This window comes from Macaca nemestrina, chromosome 12 (assembly GCF_043159975.1).
Source record: "Macaca nemestrina isolate mMacNem1 chromosome 12, mMacNem.hap1, whole genome shotgun sequence".
NCBI classification, from domain to species: Eukaryota; Metazoa; Chordata; class Mammalia; order Primates; family Cercopithecidae; genus Macaca; species Macaca nemestrina.
The window spans coordinates 108,057,422-108,082,420 of NC_092136.1; the positions used below are offsets into that span (position 1 = coordinate 108,057,422).

General features: G+C 39.3%; 1 protein-coding gene across 1 annotated transcript in view; it reads left to right on the forward strand.

Moving 5' to 3' along the window:
* Window positions 1-24,999, forward strand: part of LOC105493659 (cullin 5) — a 106,994-nt gene that overhangs the window by 75,462 nt on the left and 6,533 nt on the right. The window contains 8 exon segments of the mRNA XM_011761498.2: window positions 2,121-2,185; window positions 12,279-12,411; window positions 13,257-13,388; window positions 18,474-18,597; window positions 18,902-19,077; window positions 19,583-19,744; window positions 22,046-22,164; window positions 23,086-23,209. Coding sequence (XP_011759800.2) covers window positions 2,121-2,185; window positions 12,279-12,411; window positions 13,257-13,388; window positions 18,474-18,597; window positions 18,902-19,077; window positions 19,583-19,744; window positions 22,046-22,164; window positions 23,086-23,209 — 1,035 coding nt within the window.

Here is a 24,999-nt window from a genome sequence, read left to right on the forward strand (position 1 = left end):
CACCCAGGCTGGAGAGAGTGCAGTGGCACCACATGGCTCACTGAGCTTCGACCCCTCTGGGATCAGGTGATCTTCCCACCTCAGCCTCCCGGGTAGCTGGGACTACAGGCATGCACCACTATGTTTGGCTAATTTGTAATTTTTTTTGTGGAGATGAGTTCTCATTATGTTGTCCAGGCTGGTCTTGAACTCCTGGGCTCAAGTGATCCATCCACCACAGCCTCCTAAAGTGCTAGGATTACAAGCATGAGCCACCATGCCCAGCCCAGTATAATTTTACTACCTATAGTTCTCATGCTGTACATCAGCTCTCTAGACTTTTTTCATCCTGTGTATCTGCTACTTTGTATCATTTGACCTACATTTCCTTGTTTCTTTCCCACCCATTTTACCTCTGGTACTACTCTTTTGTTCCTCTCACTGTGTATTTGAATTTTTTTTAGATTCTACATATAAGTGAGATCATGCAGTATTTTTCTTCCTGTGTCTGGCTTATTTCACTTAGCATAAGGTCTTCCAGTCTTCCGTAGTATATATGTACCAGTTTCTTTATCCACTGATGGACTCTAAGGTTGTGTCCATATTTTGGCTATTGTGAATAATGCAGTGAATGTGGGAGTGCAGTTATCTTTGTGAAGTGGTGATTTCATTTCCTTTGGGTATATGCCTAGAAGAGGAATTGCTGGGATTATGATTACGTTATGAAGATAGACTATTCAGGATTTGCTATTAAATCAGATGTAGAATGTGATAGAGACTAGTCACGGATGACACTCAGATTCATGTTCTGATCAATTAGAAGGATATGTTCACTGCAATAAGACTAAGAGAAATAGGTTTTGGAGAGATTGTTGCAGAGAGATCAGAAACTCAGTTTTGAATAAGTTAACTTTGAAATATCTGTTAAACATCCATGTGGTAATGTTGAGTCTGGAGCTTAAGAGAGAGAATGGAGCTGGAAAAATATGTTTGGCAGCTTCAGCATATAAATGGCTTTTAAAGCACTGACACAGGCTGTAATCACCAAAATAATGAGTGGAGATAGAAAAGAGGACAGGTCCAAGGATTGGCCTAGGGCATTCTGATATTTCATTGTTAGAAAAATGAGGAGTCATCTTTCATGAGAAGGGAGGAATGACCAGGAGAATGTTATGTGCTAGAAGGCAAGTGAAAAAAAGTACTTTCAGGGGGAGGGTGTGATCCGCTGTGTTAAAATGCTGGTAATAAATCAAATAAGATGGAGATTAACCGTTGTCTTCATCAACATGGAATTGCAAGTGACTTTAACAAGAACCTTGTGTGTAGGCTGGGTGTGGTGGCTCACGCCTGTAATCCAGCACTTTGAGAGGCTGAGACGGGTGAATCACTTTAGGTCAGGAGTTCAAGACCAGCCTAGCCAACATGGTGAAACCCTGTCTGTACTAAAAATACAAAAATTAGCCGGGCACAGTGGTGCGCACCTGTAATTCTAGCTACTCAGGAGGCTGAGACAGGAGAATCACTTGAACCCGGGAGGCGGTGGTTGCAGTGAGCTGAGATCAGTACCACTGCACTCCACCCTGGGCAACAAGAGTGAAACTGTCTCCAAAAAAAAAAAAAGGAGAAGAAGATCTCACTTGAGGCTAGGCATGGTGGCTCACCCCTGTAATCCCAGCACTTTGGGAGGCCAAGGCAGGCAGATCACTTGAGGTCAGGAGTTTGAGACCAGCCTGGCCAACATGGTGAAACTCCATCTCTACTAAAAATACAAGTTAGCCAGGCGTAGTGGTGGGCACCTGTAATCCCAGCTACTCGGGAGGCTGAGGCAGGAGAATCGCTTGAATCCAGGAGGCGGAGGTTGCAGTGAGTGGAGATCGTGCCACTGCACTCCAGCCACTGTACTCCAGCCTGGTCGACAGGGTGAGACTTCATCTCAGAAAAAAAAAACAAAAGCCTCACTTGAGAATATTGATAATTATGATACGACAAAGAACTTGCTAAAGTCTTTGACTAGGCAAATTATTTGGTCAGATATACCATTAGAAATAAAAACTAACATTTTTATGTGTTTTGGGATGTATAAAAATTTATCTGTATATTTTAAATATTAAAAATATTTTATTCCAAATTATTTTTTGCAGGCATATAAAGCAGTTGTTAATGATGCTACCATATTTAAGCTTGAATTACCTTTGAAGCAGAAGGGGTAAGTTTTTTAAAACCATACTTTAAAAATACTTAAATTTTCTTTAGTGTAAGAGGGATTAACTAGGTATGCAAAGTACCTTGTTAGGTTTGTTTTTGTTATTGTTAGTTTTATAACTTTTGCTGCTTTTGGCTGTTAAAGTTCATTTATAATTTTTTATTAAATTATTTTACAATACAAAAATTGACTGTTTTTTCAAGTAGAAAAAAAATATTCCTAATCTTTTAGGATATCTATTTGTTTTTCCCTCATTAGTCACTAAAAGTATTCTGTTACCCATGGAAGCATAGAAAATGACTCAATTTACCATAATGATATAAAAAGAACTCAGTTTTAATGTAAATTTTCCTATTACCATTTTAAAAAATTGTTCTGTAATTGGTAAGATGAATATGCCTGTGCTAAGCATAGCTTATAGAAAATCTGACAACTGAAATCTGAGCTAGTTATAGCACTTTCAGAGTAGTACTAAATAGCAATAAAGGTTAATCGAAAAAAATCTTTTGATGTACTTCTGAGAATTACCAATTTAAAGAAATTTTACATATAATGCTAAAATATTTGAAAAATACTGAAAAATAGCGTTTCTTAAGAAGGAAAAGTAATCAGATATTTTTCATTTAGTGTTTTCATTTTGTCTTTTTTGAGCAGTGTATGTTGCTTGAGTAATATTACAGTGGAAGACATCTGAGTCATACCATATTATAATACTGACATATTTTAAAAGGGCATATATTATGTTCTCTTTTATAAACTGTGAAATATGTGAAACATAGCACTGCGTCTTGACCATCTCTTCACATGAGTAGATAGATCTTCTTCATTCTCTTTCACCCATTTTTTGTATTATTTATTTATTTATTTTATTTATTTATTTGAGGCAGGGTCTCACTCTGTCACCCAGGCTGGAGTGCAGTGGTGCAACCTCAGCTCACTGCAACCTTTACCTCCTGGATTCAAGCAATTCTTCCGCCTCCGACTCCTGAGTAGCTGGGATTATAGGCACACGCCACCATGTCCGGCTGATTTTTTTGTTATTTTTAGTGGAGACAGGGTTTCGCCATATTGGCCAGGCTGGTCTCAAACTCCTGACCTCAAGTGATCCTCCCACCTCAGCCTCCCAAAGTGCTGGGATTACAGGCATGAGCCACCGCACCGAGTCCCAAGCACTTTTTTTAATGAAAATGTTCAGACTTACAATAGAGTTACTGTAGTTGCTTTATCAAGTATGTATCTCCCTGTATACAACCATCAGTCAACTTAAGTGTGTTTCTAAAGAGGATGCAAGCATCAGTAACCTTTAGTCCCTAAATACTTCAGCATGCAGTCATTTATTGAATTTGATGTTTATGTTTTTAGGTAAAATTTACATACAGTCCCATGCATAAATCTTAAGTGTACATTTGAGTCAGATTTGACAAATGCCTATACCCCTATTAATGTGTATGATGTCTTTATCATCATACAAAATTACCTCATGTCTATCCCCAGTCAGTCCCACCCTACCTCCTTCCAGAGGCATCTGCTGTCCTGATTAATTCCCTCAATATAGATTAGTTTTGCCTAATCTAGGACTTTGTATAAATGGGATCATACACTGTGTATTTTTTGTGTAAAGCTGCTTTCATTCAGCATTGTGCTTTTGAAATTCTTTTATGTTTTGACATGTAATAGTAGTTTGCTTTCCGAAGTGGTTATTCTGTTTTATTCTTCCACCAATAGAGTATGAGAGTACCAGCTGATCCTCATTCTCACCAATGTTTCATGTTCTTTTAACTTTAGTCATCTGGGATGTATGTAGTAGTATTCTTAATGTTTTAATTCCCATCTCCCTCATGACTTGATGTTCAGCAATTTTTCATCTTTTTTTTGGTAGGAGGCATTCCTATATTTTCCCTTATGAAGGGTCATCATAGCTCACTGCAGCCTCCACCTCCTGGGCCTAAGCAGTCCTCCTGGTTCAGCCTCCTGAGTAGCTGGGACTACAGGCACACACCACCATACTTGACTAATTTCTTTCAGAGATGAGGTCTTGCTATGTTGCTCAGGCTGGTCTCGAACTCCTGGCCTCAAGAGATCCTCCTGCCTCAGCCTCCCAAAGCGTTGAGCTTACAGGCATGAGCTACCATGCCCAGGCCTTTTGCCCTTTTTTTTTTTTTTTTTTTTTTTTTGGTTGTTTGAGATGGATGCTTGTTCTGTCGCCAGACTGGAGTGCAGTGGTGTGATCTTGTCTCACTGCAACCTCCGCCTCCTGGGTTCAAGTGATTCTCTTGCCTCAGCCTCCCGAGTAGCTGGGACTACAGGCGTGTGCCACCATGCCCAGCTAATTTTTGTATTTTTAGTAGAGATGGAGTTTCACCATGTTGGCCAGGATGCTCTCGATTTCTTGACCTTGTGATTTGCCCACCTCGGCATCCCAAAGTGCTGGGATTACAGGCATGAGCCACTGTGCCTGGCCCTTTTGCCCATTTTTAATTGGATTCTTTGTCTTTGTTGCTGAGTTGTAAAAGTTCTTTATATATTCTGGTACTAGATCCGTATCAGATATATGATTTGCTAATATTTTCTCCCATTCTGTAAGTTGTCTTTTCATTTTCTTGATACTGTCCTTTGATGCACAAAAGCTTTTAATTTTGATTAAGTTCAGTTTACCTATTTTTTTTCTTTTGTTATTTTTGCTTTTGGTTTCATATTTAGATCATGAAGATTTGTTGTTACTTTTTTTTTTTTTTTTTTTTAAGAGCTTTGTAGGGCCGGGCACAGTGGCTCACACCTGTAATCCCAGAACTTTGGGAGGCCAAAGCAGGTGGATCACTTGAGGTCAGGAGTTCAAGACCAGCCTGGCCAAGATGGTGAAACCCTGTCTCTACTAAAAATACAAAAAATTAGCCAGGTGTGGTAGCTCATGCCTGTAATCCCAGCTACTTGGGAGGCTGAGACAGGAGAATCGTCGGACTCTGGGAGGCAGAGTTTGCAGTGAGCTGAGATCATGCCATTACACTCCAGCCTGGATGACAGAATGAGACTTCATCTCAACAACAACAAAAAAGGGTTTTATAGTTTTGGCTTTTATATTTCAGTCATTGATCCATTTTGAGTTCGTTTTTGTATATGTTGTGAGATAAAGATCCAACTTCATATTTTTGCATGTGGATATCCAGTTGTTCCAGCACTCATTGAACAGTCTTTGCTCCATTATCAAAAATCAGTTGACAGCTGGGCTCAGTGGCTCACACCTGTAATCCCAGCACTTTGGGAGGCCAAGGTGGGCAGATCACAGGTCAGGAGATCAAGACCATCCTGGCTAATACAGGGAAACCCCATCTCTAAAATACAAAAAATTATCCGGGCATGGTGGCAGGCGTATGTAGTATACAAAGAATTAGCCGGGCTTGGTGGCGGGTGCCTGTAGTCCCAGCTACTCGGGAGTCTGAGGCAGGAAAATGGCGTGAACCTGGGAGGCAGAGCTTGCAGTGAGCTGAGATGGCGCCACTGCACTCCAGCCTGGGCGAGAGTGCGAGACTCTGTCTCAAAAAAAAAAAAAAAAAAAAAAAATCAGTTGGCCATGGATGTATGTGATAATTTTTGGATGCTTAGTTCAGTTCCATTGGTCTATATATTTGTCCTTATGCTGGTGCCACATTGTTGTGATTTACTGTAGCCTTGCAATAAGCTTTGAAAGCAAGACGTGTGCATGTTTCAACTTTGTTCTTTTTCAAGATCATTTTGGCTATTTGGGTTCCCTTCTAATTCTGTATGAATTTGAGAATCAGCTTTTCCGTTTCTGTGAAAAAGACTTTTGGAATTTTGATAGGAAATGCATTGAATTGTATTAATGTTATGTCTCCCAATTATGAAAATGGAATTTCTTTTTGTTTGTTTTTTATATTTCTTTCAGCAATGTTTTATAGCTTTCAGTGTACAAGTCTTCCACATTCTTGGTTAAATTTATTCCTTGATATTTTCTTTGGATGCTGTTGTAAATTGAATTGCTCTTCCTTCCTCCTTTCCTTCCCTTCCCTTCCCTTCCCTTCCCCTTCCCTCCTTTTCCCTTTCCCATCCATCTTCTTTTTTTTTTTTTTTTTTTTTTTAAGGCAAGATCCATTGTGTCACCAAGGCTGGAGTGCAGTGGCGCAGTCATGGCTCACTGCAGTCTTGCTCTCCTGGGCTCAAGTGATCCTCCCACCTCAGCCTTCTGAGTAGCTAGGACCACAGGTTCAGGCCACCACACCTGGCTAATTATTTTTGGTAGAGATAGTCTCTCACTGTGTTGCCCAGGCTGGTCTTGAACTCCTGGACTCAAGTGGTTCTCCCACCTCAGCCCCTCAAAGTGCTAGGATTATGGACAGGAGCCACCGTGCCGAACCTGGAATTGTTTTCTTAATTTCCTTCTGGATTGTTCATTGCTGGTGTATAAAAAAAAAATGATTTTTTTTTCCTGTTTCTTTTTTTTCAGGCAGGGTTTCGCTCTGTCACCTAGGCTGGAGTGCAATGGCATGATCACAGCTCACTGCAGCCTTCGCCTCCTGGGCTCAAGCCTCCACCTTCTGAGTACCTGGGACTAAGGGCCATACCACCATGCCCGACTAATTTTTTTTTTGAGACAGCATCTTGCTGTGTTGCCCAGTCTGGTCTTGAACTCCTGGGTTCAAGTGAGCCTCCTGCTTCTGCCTCTCAAAGTGGCAGAATTACAGGCATGAGCTACCATGCCCAACCACAAACGATTTTTATGTGTTGATTTTGTACTTTGCAGCTTTCCTCAATTTATTTATTAGCTCAGATAGCTTTTTTATGGATTCTTTCATCTTTTCTGTATATAAGGTCATGACATCTGCAAATATATACTTTTACTTCTTCCTTTCCAGTTTGGTTCTATTTTCTTTGCTCTGCCTAATTGCTCTGACTGGAACATCTACTATAGTAACAAATGGCAGGGGTGAATTCAGGCATCCTTGTCTTATTTCTGATTTAGGGTGCTTGCTTTCAGTCTTTTGCCATTCTATTGTTTTATGTTGGTTTTTCATAACCTCCTATGCTGAATAGCAGCATGGCACTCTGTCTGGTAGATGTACTATAGCTTATTTAACTGGTCCTTTACTGCTGCATTAAGTAGTTTCTGATGTGTTGCTATTACTGTTAGTGCTACAGAGGATAATATTGTACATTTAATATTTGTGAATCTTTATCTACAGGATAGATTTCCAGAAGTGAGGATTGCTGAGTTTCTATTAGTTTTCTGATTCTAAGGTGACTGTGTCCTACTTTTAGCTCCATATTAAAGTAGAACATTTCTAGGCTGGGTGCCATGGCTCATGCTTGTAATCTCAGCACTTTGGTGAGCCAAGGTGGGAGGATTGTTTGAGGCCAGGAGTTTAAGACCAATCAGGGCAACATAGTGAGACCCATCTCTACAAAATGTTTAAAAAATTAGATGAGCATGATGGCGCACACTTGTAGTCCTGGCTATTCAGGAGGATCGTTTGAACCCAGGAGGTCAAGGCTGCAGTGAGCTATGATGGCACCACTGCACTCCAGTCTGGGCAACAGAGTGATACCCTGTCTCAAAGTAGAAAATTTCTGTGGAGTAGAATAAGTATCATTAGCTGATCCAGGCAGCACCTATTGGTGTTGTGACTGTTGGAGGTGTGGAGGAGGTGATGTTCTAGAACAAGTTTGTCCAACCCCGCGGGTCTTATGCTCCCCAGGACGGCTTTGAATGTGGCCCAACACACACATTCGTAAACTTCCATGAAACATTATGAGATTTTATGGCAATTTTTTTTTTCTTTAGCTGATCATCTGTCATTAGTGTTAGTGTATTTTACGTATGACCCAAGACAGTCCTTCTTCCAGTGTGGCCCAGGGAGGCCAAAAGATTGGACACCCGTTTTAGAAGAATAAACTGGTGGTAGCATCCAAGTTATTTGGAAGACTTGCTTCTGAGGAGGAGTGTAGTAATTTGTGGTAGACCAATGCTGCTGTTGAGAACAGCTAGAAAATCGGGTAAATATAGAAAATAGTAATTTTATGTTATTTAAGAGCTATAGAAACAGCTATGGCAAAGGATTGAAATGTACAGAAATGCCAGATAAACCTTTCAGAGGTTACTTGAGGATTTGTAACTGTGTTTCCCTAAGGAGAAGCTGCAGCTGAGAATGCAGTTTTGGCCTAGGCTAAGCAATACAGCTGGGGGGCAGTAGATGTTTTGGGGGTCACACAGGACTGGAGTAACAAAACCCATTGGACACTGAACTGAAAGTCCAGGAGGGACATATCTTCGATTCAGTGGCTAACCCTGGAGAGGGACTGATTCCCCTTCATAGCAGAACAAAGGGTGAACCCATTCTTAATGCAAGATAACATCATTTTGTGCCTGTGTGATTCTTTTATATACAGTGTCCAGTATTCGATACAGCATTACTAGTCCTATGAAGACAGAGAAATTAATGACTTAACTAAAATAATCATTTTAGAAGCAGATTCTCAGGTGATCCTGATGTTGGAGTTAGCACATAAGGACTTTAATTAGGGAATTGAACAATGAGAATACTTGGACACAGGAAGGGAAACATCACACACCGGGGCGTGTTGTGGGGAGGGGGGAGGGGGAGGGATAGCATTAGGAGATATACTTAATGTAAATGACGAGTTAATGGGTGCAGCACACCAACATGGCACATGTATACATATGTAACAAACCTGCACGTTGTGCACATGTACCCTAGAACTTAAAGTGTAATAAAAAATAATAAATTTTAAAAAAGATTAATAGCTTAACTACAATGAGCTACCACTTCATACCCAGTAGGATGACTAAAATAAAAAAGACAGATATAACAAGTGTTGTTAGGATATGGAAAAATTGGAATCATACTGTTGGTGGCACAGCTGCTGTGAAAAGAGTTTGGTAGTTCCTCAAGAAGTTCAGCATAGGCTGGTCCAAGTGCAGTGGTGTTTACAACTAATTGATCACAACCAGTTACAGATTTAGTTGTTCCTTCTCCACTCCCACTGCTTCACTTGACTAGTCTTTGAAAACAAAGAAAAGAAGTTCAACACAGTTGCTGTATGGCCCAACTGTTCTACTCTGAGGTGTATACCAAAGAGAAATGAAAACATACTTTCATTCAGAAACATGCTCATACATGTTCATAGTAGAGTGGTATTACTCTTAATAGCCAAAAAGTGTAAACAACCCAAATGTCCATTAGTTGCATAGATAAGCAAAATGTGCTATATCCATACAGTGGAATATTATTCAGTCATAAGAAATGAATTATTATTCTGCTATATGTCACAAGGTAGATGAACCTTGAAAACATTATGGTGATTCAAATAAGCCAGACACATAAGGACAAATTTTGCACAAATACAGTTGTATGAGGTATCAAGAACAGACAAATCCATTGAGACAAAAAGTAGAATAAAAGTTACCAGGGGATGGGAAGTTACTGTTCCATGTATACAAGACTTCTGTTTGGGATAATGAAGAAGCTCTGAAAATAGATATCAGTGATGTTTGTACAGCATTGTGAAATGTACTTAATGCCACTGAATTTTACACTTGAAAATGATAAATCTTTTTTACTCTCAATAAAAGATACATGTTAAAAAAAAAAGGGGGATGAACTACTGGTACATGCTGTGACACATGGATGAATCTTGAAAACTTGATGCTAAGTAAAAGAAGCGGGTCACAAAATACCACTTATTGTATGAAAACATTTATCTGAGATATCCAGAATCAGCACATCCATAGAGTAGACTAGTTGTTGCCCAGGCCTGGGAGGCAAGAGTAGGATAGCTAGAGAATGGGATTTGACTGCTAGCAGGTATGGGGTTTCTTTTTGGGGTAATGAAAATGTTCTAAAATTTTATTGTGATAATTACACAACCTTCTGAATATACTTTAAAAGCACTGAATTGTACATTTTAAGTGAGTGATTTGTATGATTTGCAAATTATATATCAGTAATTATTAATAAGCTTAGATAATAGCAATGAAGAAATAATACGTATTAATGGACAATTAGATGGAAATTGTTATCTGAGGAAAGAAAGTGTCTAAAACCATATATAATTGGAGTCATAGATCATAGAAAAGAGGATATTAACCAATATTTGAAATGGTATTGACTAAAATTTTCCAAAATTGATTAAAGATTTAAGGGTGTCTGTGAATCCCAAGTGGGATAAATACAAATTAAACCATTCCTAGGTACATCATAGTAAAACAGCTTAAAACTGAAAACAATAATAAAACTTTTAAAACAGTCACAGGGGGAAAAATAACACCCTGTCTTCAAAGAAACAATATAAAACTAATAGCTAGCTTGTAATCCCAGCTAGTTGGGAGGCTGAGGAGTGAAGATTGCTCGAGCCCAGGAGTTCAAGACCAGCCTGAGCAACGTATCTAGATGTCCATGTAAAACAAAAATAAAAACTGATAGCTGACCTCTCAATAGGTTGAATGAAGGAGGGAGGTAGATCACTTCGATTGTTACAGTAGTTTACACCTGAGCCAGGCATTGCAAGGAGAGATGGATGGATTGTATTTTCTTCATTCGTCACCTCACTGATAGATGTTAGCTGTTCTTTAAATATGCATCATTAAAAATAATTTTTAATATTAGATCAGTATGGATATTTTTTGTTTTGCATATGGCTCAGGAGGTGCTCAAATAATTGATATAAGAAGACAAACTTATTCTAGTCTCGTCTACTTATGTGAATAAGATTTCTCAGGGCAAAGATAAATTTATACAAATAAAAGAAATTAATCTATGCTGATTCCTGGATTTATAATTGGGAGGAAAAAAGTTTCATCCACTCCACTACGAGTTGATACATTCAGTAAAATTCTACGCATACATATATTTTATGTATGTGTATGCACAATATAATTGTTTGGATTATTTGTATACTTAACATTTGGATAGCTCAATCCTTGGAAAACAATACTTGCATTTTATAAGCACAAGAAATTTCAAAATCCCGAATTTAAATTTATTTACGTATATTTTTAGAGAAGTAGGATAAAAAATACATATAAGACTTTCAAGCATAAAAATACAATATACTGCTGGGTGCACTGGCATGCACCTATAGTCCCAGCTACTCAGGAGGAGTCCAGCCTGGACAATATAGATGGTGAGACCTTGTCTCAATTTTTAAAATTTTTTAATTTGTGTGTGTTTGTCTCAGTTATTTTTTAAAAAACAACAGTATGCTGTTTTTACATTGTTATCAGGAGCTAGGTGCGGTGGCTTATGCATATAATCCTAGCACTTTTTTGGGAGGCCGAGGCACGTGGATCACCTGAGGTCAGAAGTTTGAGACCAGCCTGGCCAACATGGCGAAACCCCATCTCTGCTAAAAATGCAAAAATTAGCCGGGCATGGTGGTGGGCACCTGTAATCCTGGCTGCTCAGGAGGCTGAGGCAGGAGAATGGCTTGAACCCGAGAGGCGGAGTTTGCAGTGAGCCAGGATGGCACCATTGCACTCCAGCCTGGGGGACAAGACCAAAACTCCATCTCAAACTAAAGAAAAATTTGTATCAGGAAAATGAAATCGAGATACAAATTCTTTACTGCTTAGGAAGAATTCATGTATAGTTTTTTTAAAATGCATGATGGTATATATATCATCATTATGGAATGTAGGTTATATTGGATACATTTTAAAGAGTGAAATAACCGTTTTAATATATTAATCATAAAAGTTTTAAATGTTAACATAAGTTTCCAAGAACTTAACAGTTTTTCAAAAGTATTTTAACAGATTTCTGAACAAAATATTTTAATTATCATTGCCAAGGTCAGCACTAGGGTGAGGCAAGAAAGCACCTAGAGTGCAAAATTGAAGGAGATTCTTACTCTCAGGGTTCTGCAAGTGCAGCATCAGCACTTAGGGGTACCTAACAGTGAGTGCCTCCCTAAATTAGGCACCCTAGGATGCTTGCTCATCCTAGTTCCAAACCTGGTCACTAGATTATTTAACATAAGAAATTCACATGTGAATAATTGGCTTTAGAAAAAAATAATTGCAAACATCAATCATTTTTCCATCAACTGCTTTTAATTTGTTTTTTAGGGTGGGATTAAAAACTCAGCCTGAATCAAAATGCCCTGAGCTGCTTGCCAATTACTGTGACATGTTGCTAAGAAAAACACCATTAAGCAAAAAACTAACCTCCGAAGAGATTGAAGCAAAGCTTAAAGAAGTGGTACATAATGTTTTGTATTTCAACTTTTAAAACTACCTTACTTTGAATTTGTGTTTTGCTTACAGGACTTCCTGTGATAGTATCAATTTAAAAATGTATTATGTGTAAAGAACTAGTGTTATGAAGTTTTACAGTGCAAGATCTCTAAGGGGGGTTATTTTTCTTTCCGAAAATGTTTATTCTACAGCTTCTTGAAGGGAATACCATTTAATTCCTCTCCTTTCTTGATTATTTTTAGAAATTAAGTTCTGGCTACTAATACAAGACATATCTTTCCAACAAATTTGGAATGATAGTTGAGAGATTGGGAATTTTTCACTCCTTCCTTTTGGTGAGAGTCCAAGATAGATAGCAAGGGATGAGCGAGAGGAGATTAAGTAGCTGCTTTCATCTTTGTCACCCAGTTGTTAGTGTAATGATATAAGCCCAGGAATACAAACAAGAAAAAAAAATAAGATATTGGGCAAGTGTAGACAGAAAGGCCCAGAGAGATAATTAGTGTCAGAAAAAAATGTGGAAAAGATAAGTAGAAGAGACACTTGCGGGGGGAGAAAAAAAACATTGATTTTTTTTCATGTAAAGTATATCGTTGCATTTTATATAAAATCTAAAAAACTGATATTTAGAGCAACTACAATTTTATTTGGTTATAGTCTCAATTTTGCGAACTTTTAAAGTAGTATATCAAGACTGGGTGTTTCTCAGAGATGGATAATTTAGTAGGCCTCTATCTATATGCTTATAAACATTTCTGACTTGTGACAATTGGTGGATATAGGAAGGTCTAAATTCGAGAGATGACTAAGAGTATATAAGAACTGAAAGTAACTTTGTTTTTCATACAGCTCTTGGTACTTAAGTATGTACAGAACAAAGATGTTTTTATGAGGTATCATAAAGCTCATTTGACACGACGTCTTATATTAGACATCTCTGCCGATAGTGAAATTGAAGAAAACATGGTAGAGTGGCTAAGAGTAAGTAAATTTTAAAAAATATTTGGTTTTCTAATATATTGCATCATTTATATATGTGCTTAAGTAATTTCGGAGATATTGTTAATGTAAAAGAAGTAGGAAACATTTTATAAGAATATAGCATCAATTAGGCCAGACACAGTGGCTCGTACCTGTAATCCCAGTACTTTGGGAGGCCGAGGCAGGTGGATCACCTGAAGTCAAGAGTTCAAGACCAGCCTGGCCAACATGGCAAAACCCTGTCTTTACTAAAAATGCAAAAATTAGCTGGATGTGCTGGTGCACTCCTGTAATTCCAGCTGCTTGGGAGACTGAGGCAGGAGAATCGCTGGAACCCAGGAGATGGAGGTTGCAGTGAGCCGAGATCACGCCATTGCACTCCAGCTTGGGTGACAGAGCAAGACTGCATTTCAAAAAAAAAAGAATATAGCATCAATTATGTAAAATAAAGTGATATATAATAAATGTTCTTAATACTTTTAGTAAAAGTGTCTTTGTTCTTGAGTTGTTTCTACTGTTTCACTCTCATTTGTACCTCAACTCTTGTTTAAACTGACCTTATTAATAAATAGACTACAGGGGCCAGGCGTGGTGGCTCACGCCTGTAATCCCAACACTTTGGGAGGCCGAGACGGGCGGATCATGAGGTCAGGAGATCGAGACGATCCTGGCTAACATGGTGAAACCCCATCTCTACTAAAAATACAAAAAAATTAACCAGGCGTGGTGGCGGGTGCCTGTAGTCCCAGCTCCTTGGGAGGCTGAGGCAGGACAATGGTGTGAACCCAGGGGGCGGAGCTTTCAGTGAGCCGAGATTGTGCCACTGCACCCCAGCCTGGGTGACAGAGCGAGACTCCATCTCAATAAATAAATAAATAAATAAATAAATAAATAAATAAGTAGACTATTATATCTTTAAGGTATTTTCAGGAATGAATGCTTAACTTTAGAGATGTTTATAAATAATAACAAATCTGTATAGCAAAAAGAACCTTTAAATGATGGCCTATTTAGGGAATCAATGCTGATTATAACTAAATTCCAATATAAAAATTTTTGAGTTTTTTTTGTTTTAATTATTAAAGTAAATGTCTTTCATTTCTGTGTATGTATCTCTCTCCATATATACATATATGGAGAGAGAGAGAGAGTGCAAGCGAGCACACACAAGAGAGACCTACAGATATTTTAACTTATAGATAGCCCTTTGCATGGCACTGTAGGATAGTAAAAATGACTGTGCTAACTGAAACTGCTTAGTAGGAAAATGAATGATTATTCTGTGACTTTTAAAAACTACTGTCAAAAGACTCAAAACTCTTACTGTCACTTATAAATATATAGGAAAAAGGGAAAAATAGCAAAACTAATGCGTATTTACTACGAGAAACCTTTAGAGTTAAATTACTTTTTTCTTTCTTTCTTTCTTTTTTTATTTGGAGACAGAGTCTTGCTGTGTTGCCCAGGCTGGATTGCAGTGGTGCGATCTTGACTCACTGAAACCTCCATCTCCCAGATTCAAGCAATTCTCCTGTCTCAGCCTCCTAAGTAGCTGGGACTACAGGCTTGCACCATGACACCTGGCTAATTTTTGTATTTTTAGTAGAGACGGGGTTTTGTGTTTTGGCCAGGCTGGTCTTGAACTCCTGGGCTCAGGTGATCCTCCTGCCTCAGCCTCCCAAAGTACTGAGATTATAGACATGAGCCACCACGCCTGGCCTACGTTATTTCTTTGTTAAAAAAAAAAAAATACGAAGACCCAACAGTAAAATGACAAATAAGGCCAGCCATGGTGGCTCACACCTGTAATCCCAGCACTTTGGGAGGCTGGGGTGGGGGGGCAGATGGCTTGTGCTTGGAGTTGGAGACGAGCCTGAGCAACGTGGTGAAACCCCATCTCTACAAAAAATACAAAAATTAGCTGGGCATGGTGACATGCACCTTAGTCCCAGGTGCTTGGGAGGCTGAGGTGGGAGGATCGCCTGAGCCTGTGAGGTGGAGGTTACAGTGAACAGAGATCATACCACTGTACTCCTGCCTGAGCAACAGGGTCAGGTCCTGTCTCCCTCACACACACACACAAGACAAATAATTAAAAGCAGGCAAAGGTTTGGAATTGACGTCTCTTCACAGAAGATACACAAATGGCCAATAAGTGCATGCAAAGATACTCAACATCATTAGTCATTAGTGAAATGCAAGGAGAGGCTGGATTTGGTGGCTCCCGCTTATCCCAAATACTTTGGAAGGCTGGGGTGGGAGGATCGCATGAAGCCAGGAGTTAGAAACCACCCTGGGCAACATAACAATACCGAATCTCTACAGAAATTAGCTAGGTATGGTGATGTGTGCCTGTAGTTCTAGCTACTCGGGAGGCCAAGATGGGATGATCGCTTGAGCCCAGAAGTTCAAAGTTGTAATGAGCTGAGATCGTGCCACTGCACTGCAGCCTGGGCAACAGAGTGAAACCCTTTCTCAAAAACAAACAAATAAAAAAACACAAAGAGGTACTACTTTATTCCCACTGTGGTAGCTAAAATAAAGACAGACAATAATAAATGTTAGTAAGGAAGAGGAGAAATTGGAACCTTCATAAGTTGCTAGTGGGGATATAAGATGGTGCAGCCACTTTGGAAAACTGTTGGGCAGTTCCTTAAAATGTTAAACAGAGTTGACCCAGCAATTTCGCTCTTAGGTAATTCATTTGAAGAGAAATGAAAACATGTGTTTCATGTGAAAACTTGTAAACAAATGTTCATGGCAAGATTACTAATAGTCAGAAAGTGGAAACATCCCAAAATGTCAGTGAGCTAATGAATAAAATGTGATTTGTCCATAGAATAGAATATTTTTTGTGATAAAAAGGAATGAAGTACCAATACATGCTACAATATTAGATGAACTTTGAAAACATAATGCTAAGCGAAAGAAGCCAATCCCAAAGACCATATCATATGATTCCAGTAATATGAAGTGTCCAGAATAGGCAAATCCACAGACACAGACAGTAAATTAGTGACTTGCAGGAGTTGGGGCCAGGAGGGGAAATGAGGAGTGACTGTAAATAGTATGGGGTTTCTTTTTCGGGTGATGGAAATGTTCTAAAATTAGATAGTGGTGATAGTTGCACACCTCTGGGAATATGCTAAACTTTATTAAATCGTGTACTTTATCTTATTTTTATTTTTATTTTTTTTGAGACAGAGTCTCACTTTGTTGCCCAGGCTGGAGTGCAATGGTGCGATATTGCAACTCACTGCAACTTTGGCCACCCGGGTTCAAGCAATTTTCCTACCTCAGCTTCCTGAGTAGCTGGGATTACAGGCGTGTGCCACCAAGCCCGGCTAATTTTTCTATTTTTAGTAAAGATGGGTTTCAGCGTGTTGGCCAGACTGGTCTCAACCTCCTGACCTCAGGTGATCCACCCACCTCGGCCTCCCAGAGTGCTGGGATTACAGGCGTGAACCCGACCAAATTGTATACTTTAAAAGGGTAAATTTTATGGTAAATTATCTGACTCAGTAAAGCTGTTAAATAAAGAGTAGTCTGAGACCGGGCGTGGTGGCTCATGCCTGTAATCCCAGCACTTTGGGAGGCCAAGGCGGGTGGATCACGAGATCAGGAGATCGAGACCATCCTGGCTAACCCAGTGAAACCCCGTCTCTACTAAAAATATTAAAAAATTAGCCCAGCGTAGTGGCAGGTGCCTGTAGTCCCAGCTACTCAGGAGACTGAGGCAGGAGAATGGCGTGAACCCAGGAGGCGGAACTTAAACAGTGAGCCAAGATCGCACCACTGCACTCCAGCCTGGGCGACAGAGCAAGACTCTGCCTCAAAAAAAAAAGAAAAAAAGAGTAGTTTGAATAGCTCTTGCCTTCTTGTGTAACTTGACAGAGTAAGCATCTTTTCTTTGCCTTGGGGAGTTGTCATACCCCCTGTAATTTAGATCATCTAGCATTTTATCTTTTGGGCTTTCAGTGGCATGAAATACTGCAAATTCCTTTATAGCATTTTTGCCAGGATCACTTCCTCTAGGGTATCTTAACTTTTTTGTCACTCACCACTTTTATCTTTTATGTTGATAATTTGCCTTCACTAAGTTCCTCAACACTGGCATTATCAGCCTGACAACCACAGTCAGCTTTCTTCTGTAACTCCATTTTTGTTCTATTTTACTTCCATTTCCAGCATTATCACTTTTCATTTCCTCAGTTTACTTTTGTCATCTTTGTGTGCCAATTTTCTTGTTTGATTATTCTTTTTTGTAAGTTGTCATGTGGGTTTATTACTGGAAGCCAAGGATACAATAAAACTGCACACTTTGCTCTCTGTGGTTTAACTGAATGTGGTTTAACTGAATAAACAAATGACTGATAAATTGTATTTACTTTTTTTTTAATGTATTTATTTTATTTTTTTTAACAAACAGGATCTTCTTCTGTTGGCCAGGCTGGAGTGCAGTAACACAATCAGAGCTCAAACTCCTGGGCTCAAGCAGTCCACCCACCTCAGCTTTCTGAGTAGCTGGGACTATTGGCAGTATGCTACCATATCCCGCTAACTTTTAAAAATTTTTTGTAGTGATGGGGTCTCACTGTGTTGCCCAGGCTGGTCTTAAAATCCTGGCTTCAAGTGATCCTCCTGCCTCAGCCTCCCAAAGTGCTAGGATTACACACCATGCCAACTAATTGATTTTGAAAGACGTATTATGATTAGTCACTGTTATTTTTGTCATGATTTGTGGATTGAAGAACTAGAAATAAAGTTTTTACTTTATGCAGTTACACATTTATTATATGGTGTCAACTGAAAGTTGAGCTTTGTTCTTGGAGAATTGGTATTATGTAACTGCACTGTGGTAACTGAAATTCATACATACTAAAATTGCACAAAGCAGGGACCCCTTGTAATACCGTATTTTGTTTCTAAGAGCAAATTTCATAGGTATTAGACAATAAAATTCTAATAAATAAGAGAGAAAAATTTTGTATTAAAACATCTAAGACTTAGTTTTTTCATTAAAATTTTTCCCAGTGGTATATCAGATTATGTATTTATTACCTCTTCCGTCTTTGATTTTTATAGGAAGTTGGTATGCCAGCGGATTATGTAAACAAGCTTGCTAGAATGTTTCAGGACATAAAAGTATCTGAAGATTTGAACCAAGCTTTTAAGGAAATGCACAAAAATAATAAATTGGCATTACCAGGTATTATTTTATAATTACATATATATTTTTTAAACTTAGAAAAAAGAATATCTTTGTTTTCCAGTAAATTAAAAATAAACCTCAGCAGTAATAGATCGAAAGATGTTATGAAGTCCATTTCCTTGGAGACAGCTATCAAAGCAGTGTGTTAGATTTACAGATCTTTATTTCAAAACAAAAGGACACTTTTAACAAAATCTTTATAGTCTTACTGATTTTTCACCCTAAGTTACCCTGTATTTATTTTGAATTTTATCCATTGTTAAGATAATTTACTTTATGTTCCCGATATTGTTCTCTATAGCTGATTCAGTTAATATAAAAATTCTGAATGCTGGTGCCTGGTCAAGAAGTTCTGAGAAAGTCTTTGTCTCACTTCCTACTGAACTGGAGGACCTGATACCAGAAGTAGAAGAATTCTACAAAAAAAATCATAGTGGTAGAAAATTACATTGGCATCATCTCATGTCAAATGGAATTGTAAGTAGATAGTGTGTTTGTTACTTCAGCTTTCAGTTTGGATGAAATTAGCAGGACTCCACAGAAGAATTGCTTAAACAAAATAGATTTCGCCTCTCTCATGTGTAAAAGTTTGAGCAGAAATAGTGAAATTTTTTCATGAAGTTGTTAGGGACATAGGCTTCTGCCCTTGTCCTCAGGATTCAACATGATCCCAGCTATCTCAGTCTTCCTGGCAACAAAAAGCAAAAGGTGAGGGTAGCTTATACCTTTCATTAGGGACAACTTCTAGAAGTTTCCTCTGTCATTTCCATTTGCATCACATTGGCCAGTACTCAGTCTCGTGGCCACATTTTGTTACATGGAAAGCTGGGAGATAAGCATGTATTCTGGGCAGTCATTAACGTCTTCTAAAATGTTTATTACTGTGAAAGCAAGAGTGGATATTGGAAGACAGCAGCCTTTTTCATATATAAATTCGTGTCATAGATTCTTATTTATTAAAAATCTATTTTATCTATTGTAGATAACATTTAAGAATGAAGTTGGTCAGTATGATTTGGAGGTAACCACGTTTCAGCTCGCTGTGTTGTTTGCATGGAACCAAAGACCCAGAGAGAAAATCAGCTTTGAAAATCTTAAACTTGCAACTGAACTCCCTGATGCTGAACTTAGAAGGACTTTATGGGTTGGTTTATGTTTTTTTGTTTTTAAGATTGTATCCTCTCAAGTAGCAGGAAATATATGATTGGCTTGTAATATATTATTAAATTCATAACAGTTTCAGAAGGTCTTATCATGAAAAATAGAGGCCGGGCACAGTGGATCACGCCTGTAATCCCAGCACTTTGGGAGGCTGAGGTGGGCAGATCACTTGAGGTCAGGAGTTCAAGACCAGACTAGTGAAACCCCATCTCTACTAAAAATACAAAAATTAGCTGGGTGTGGTGGCATGAGCCTATAATCCCAGCTACTTGGGAGGCTGAGGCAGGAGAATCGCTTGAATTCAGGAGGCGGAAGTTGCAGTGAGCCGAGATTGCGCCACTACACTCTAGCTCAGGCGACAGAGTCAGACTCCGTCTGGAAAAAAAAAAAAATATATATATATATATAAAATATATGTGTATATATAATTATATATATTATTATATATATACATCCCCACATACTAGTGAGATATTTATGAAAAAAATAAATTGCCAATAGGCGGGTTAACAAGGCAGAAAAAAGTGCTTCCAAAAAAAGGAGAGGCCAGGAGCAGTGGCTCATGGCTGTGATCCCAGCACTTTGGGAGGCCAAGGTAGGAGGAGAGGATTGCTTGAACTGAGGAGTTTGCAACTAGCTAGGCAACATAGTGCAATCCCATCTCTAAAAACAAACAAACAAAAATTAGCCAGCGGCCGGGCGCGGTGGCTCAAGCCTGTAATCCCAGCACTTTGGGAGGCCGAGACGGGCGGATCACGAGGTCAGGAGATCGAGACCATCCTGGCTAACACAATGAAACCCCGTCTCCACTAAAAATACAAAAAAATTAGCCGGGCGTGGTGGCAGCGCCTGTAGTCCCAGCTACTCGGGAGGCTGAGGCAGGAGAATGGCGGGAACCCGGGAGGCGGAGCTTGCAGTGAGCCGAGATCGCGCCACTGCACTCCAGCCTGGGTGACAGAGCAAGACTCCGCCTCAAAAAAAAAAAAAAAAAATTAGCCAGCTTGGTGGCTGTATCCCCAGCCACTTGGAAGGCTGAAGTGGGAGGATTGCTTGAGCCCAGGAGGATGCAGTGAGCCACAATCATGCCACTGCACTCCAGCCTGGGCAACATGGTGAGACCCATCTCAAAGAAATTTTTTTTTAAAAAGAGAAAGATTGAGTTGGTATTTAAGTTTTACCTGTGAGGACCATGACCAGCTATGTACTTTTGGTTTGTTTTTTTTTTTTCTTTTTGAGACAGTTTCGCTCTTGTCACTCAGGCTGGAGTGCAATGGCACAATGTCAGCTCACTGCAACCTCCGCCTCCCAGGTTTAAGCAACTCTCCTGTATCAGCCTCCCAAGTAGCTGGAATTACAGGGATGTGCCCCTACATCCAGCTAATTATATATTTTTAGTAGAGATGGGGTTTCACCATGTTGGTCAGGCTAGTCTCAAACTCCTGACCTCAGGTAATTTGCTCGCCTCAGCCTCCCAAAGTGCTGGGATTAAAGGCCTGAGCCACCGTACCTCAGATATATACTTAATTTTTATACTGAGAATGTGTTCAGAGGTTTTATGATGACCAAAAATCTAAAAGCAAACTTTGGTCTGTTTGAGGACTTGTAGATTGTACTCATTATCCCCCTGCTCACAACTACATTTTATTCCTACTCCATAAACTTCTTAAAGTTCCAATTTTTTTTTTGAGACAGGCTTGCTTTGTCATCCAGGTTGGAGTTCAGTGGCGCAATCTCAGCTCACTACAACCTTCACCTCCCAGGTTCAAGCGATCCTCCCACCTCAGTCCCCCTAGTAGCTGGGACTACAGGGGCATGCCCCATGCCTGGCTAATTTTTGTATTTTCAGTAGAGACAGGGTTTCGCCATGTTGCCCAGGCTGGTTTCAAACTCCTGAGCTCAAGTAATCTGCCTGCCTCAGCTTCCCAAAGTGCTGGAATTACAGGCGTGAGCCACTGCACTTGGCCTGAAGTTCCAAAATTAATTATTACCTATGGAGGAAATAGCTGGTATATAACTGGCAGATGGTGTCTACTATGGTCCTGCGTGACCAATCCCAGTTTCTTGTCTTATAGTAAAGAGAGCATTTATTGCTTTCTCATAACCAACTCTTTTCACCTCCTCTCTTTCCTCATTATGCATTCAAATGTTATACTCATGGAAGTACCAAACATTTTAAGTTTGTGTTTGTAATCTTTTTCTTGCCTATGTTGATTATGTGGGAGAATTGATCTTAGTATTCCATACTGTTTATAGATGCTAATTGTTTTCTCCTTATTCTTCCTAGTCTTTAGTAGCTTTCCCAAAACTCAAACGGCAAGTTTTATTGTATGAACCTCAAGTCAACTCACCCAAAGACTTTACAGAAGGTACCCTCTTCTCAGTGAACCAGGAGTTCAGTTTAATGTAAGCTTGTTAGTTGATCTAAAATAACACCTTGTTTGAATTTTAGCACTTTGTTTTTTGCAAAATAATTACTTTCCTTACATTATATTTAAAACATAACTATATACTGTCATCACTCTAAACTTACGTCATTTAGTTGTTTATGGAAAATATTAATCAGATGTTTACTACTTTACTATATTTTTCATTGATACATTTTTGGTCTCTGACATTATACTGTGTTGCATTTCGTCTTTCAGGTTGATATCCTTTTGTGCTATAAAGCAACTTTATTCAGACAAAGCTTTTTGTTTATTTGTTTGTTTTTGTTAAGACCCGGTTAGGGCCGGGCGCGGTGGCTCAAGCCTGTAATCCCAGCACTTTGGGAGGCCGAGACGGGTGGATCACAAGGTCAGGAGATCGAGACCATCCTGGCTAACACGGTGAAACCCCGTCTCTACTAAAAAATACAAAAAACTAGCCGGGCAAGGTGGTGGGCGCCTGTAGTCCCAGCTACTCGGGAGGCTGAGGCAGGAGAATGGCGTGAACCCGGGAGGCGGAGCTTGCAGTGAGCTGAGATCCGGCCACTGCACTCCAGCCTGGGCGACAGAGCGAGACTCCGTCTCAAAAAAAAAAAAAAAAAGACCCGGTTAGGCAATAACACTGAATCATAACCCATATGTCTTCAATAGCTAGTCACTTTCATGGCAATATGAAATATTAACCTTGTTTTTACAGAGAACATAATCACTCATTTTATTAACAGGTTATCATGTTTAAGGAAAATAGTTTGTTTTAAAGCAATATGTAGCTTGTCATTTTTCCTTTAAACAGTTCTGATATTTTTGAATATTTTAAAATCTTTTCTCTCAGACATTGTTGCTATAATAGGATTTTTAAAGTGTTTTTTCCATAAAATATTTGATTCAATTCTTTTTGTAGAAAAAATGCAAAGGTTCAGAAAAGGGGCAAAATCAACTTGATTGGACGTTTGCAGCTCACTACAGAAAGGATGAGAGAAGAAGAGAATGAAGGAATAGTTCAACTACGAATACTAAGAACCCAGGTTTGTAATATTGACAGAATGTCTGAAGTTTAAAAAAAAACTTAGTTTTTTTTTGTTTTTTATATTTTGAATTTAAAAGCATGTAGGGGCCAAATGCGGTGGCTCACGCATGTAATCCCAACACTTTGGGAGGCTGAGACAGGAGGATCTCTTGGGCAACAAAGTGAGATCTTTTCTCAATCAGTTTTTTTAAAATACATTAAAAATTTCCATTCCAGTTGGAATATGAATTCCAGTTTCATATTGCATTATAATGTGAAATTGGGAAACTTAGAACCAAAAACGTTCTCTAATATTCATTTATTCTTTTAAAAATAATTTAAAACTAGGATTAAGATCTGAATGTAATAAGTAACACCTATGTATGATTGTTTTAACTTTAGAAATAGTCCTTTTAAAACCAAATCTTTCAACTTTTACTATTTTCATTTAATACTGTTTGAAACTTTTGGCCAGTGTCCTTTTTTTTTTCTGTTTGTTTGTTTGTTTGTTTTTTGAGACAGGGTCTCAGTCTGTTGCCCAGGCTAGAGTGCAGTGGCACCATCTCAACCCACTGCAGCCTCAACTCCCTGGGCTCGAAGGAGTTTCCCACCTCTGCCTCCTGATTAGCTGGGACCACAGGCATACGCCACCACACTCAGCTAGTTTGTATTTTTAGTGGAGACAGGGTTTCGCCATGTTGCCCAGGCTGGTCTTGAACTCCTAGGCTCAAGCAATATGCCTGCCTTGGCCTCCCAAAGTGCTAGGATTACAGGTGTGAGCCACTGTGCCCAGCCCACTGTACTTTTTAAAATATGTAACAAGACGAAAAGATTAAAAATGCTTATTACCTATAGATCATGTAATACGATGATGTAGCAGAGAAAAGATGAATAAAAACCACTTGCATTTCTATGTAGCAGTAAATAAAAGGAAAATAAGAAAAATTCATACACATTTTTTAAAAACTACTGTGTAGGAGCTGTATGAAGAGAGTGGCCCTTTACTGGGAAATTTAGGAGAGTTGAATAAATAGAAAGGTTGAGCTCTTTTTTGTTGCTACAATTTTTAGTTGTAATTTAGACACAATGAAATGTATCTTTCAAAGTATAATTTTCAGTGAGTTGTGATAAATTATACCTGTGTGAACATAACCAGGCATGGTGTGAACATAGCCAGGCATGGTGGCATGTGCCTGTGGTCCCAGCTACTCAGGGAGCTGAGGCAGGAGGATCGCTTGAGCCTGGAAGGCAGAGGTTGCAGTGAGCTGAGATTGCACCACTGCACTCCAGCCTGGGTGACAGAGTGAGACCTTGTCTCAAAAAAATAGAAAAATAGGCCAGGCGCAGTGGCTTACGCCTGTAATCCCAATGCTTTGGGAGGCTGAGGTGGGCGGATCACGAGGCCAGGAGATCGAGACCATCCTGACCAACATGATGAAACCCCGTCTCTACTAAAATACAAAAAATTAGCCAGGCATGGTGGTGTATGCCTGTAGTCCCAGCTGCCCAGGAGGCTGAGGGAGTGGAATCTCCTGAACCCGGGAGGCGGAGGTTGCAGTGAGCCGAGATCGCACCGCTGCACTCCAACCAGGCGATAGAGCAAGACTCCATCTAAAAAAATAAAATAAAATAAAAAAGAGTTGAAATGTATAAGCAGATGTAATGATACTATAAGATGTACAGAGAAATTGAGGTCCTTTTGTCTTAATGTGACCCATAATTATGTACAATCCAATAATCTAAGCTGTCTTTAGGTAATGCTCAGACTTTATTTCCTCCTGATCCTACTCCACTCATCCCCATTGATTG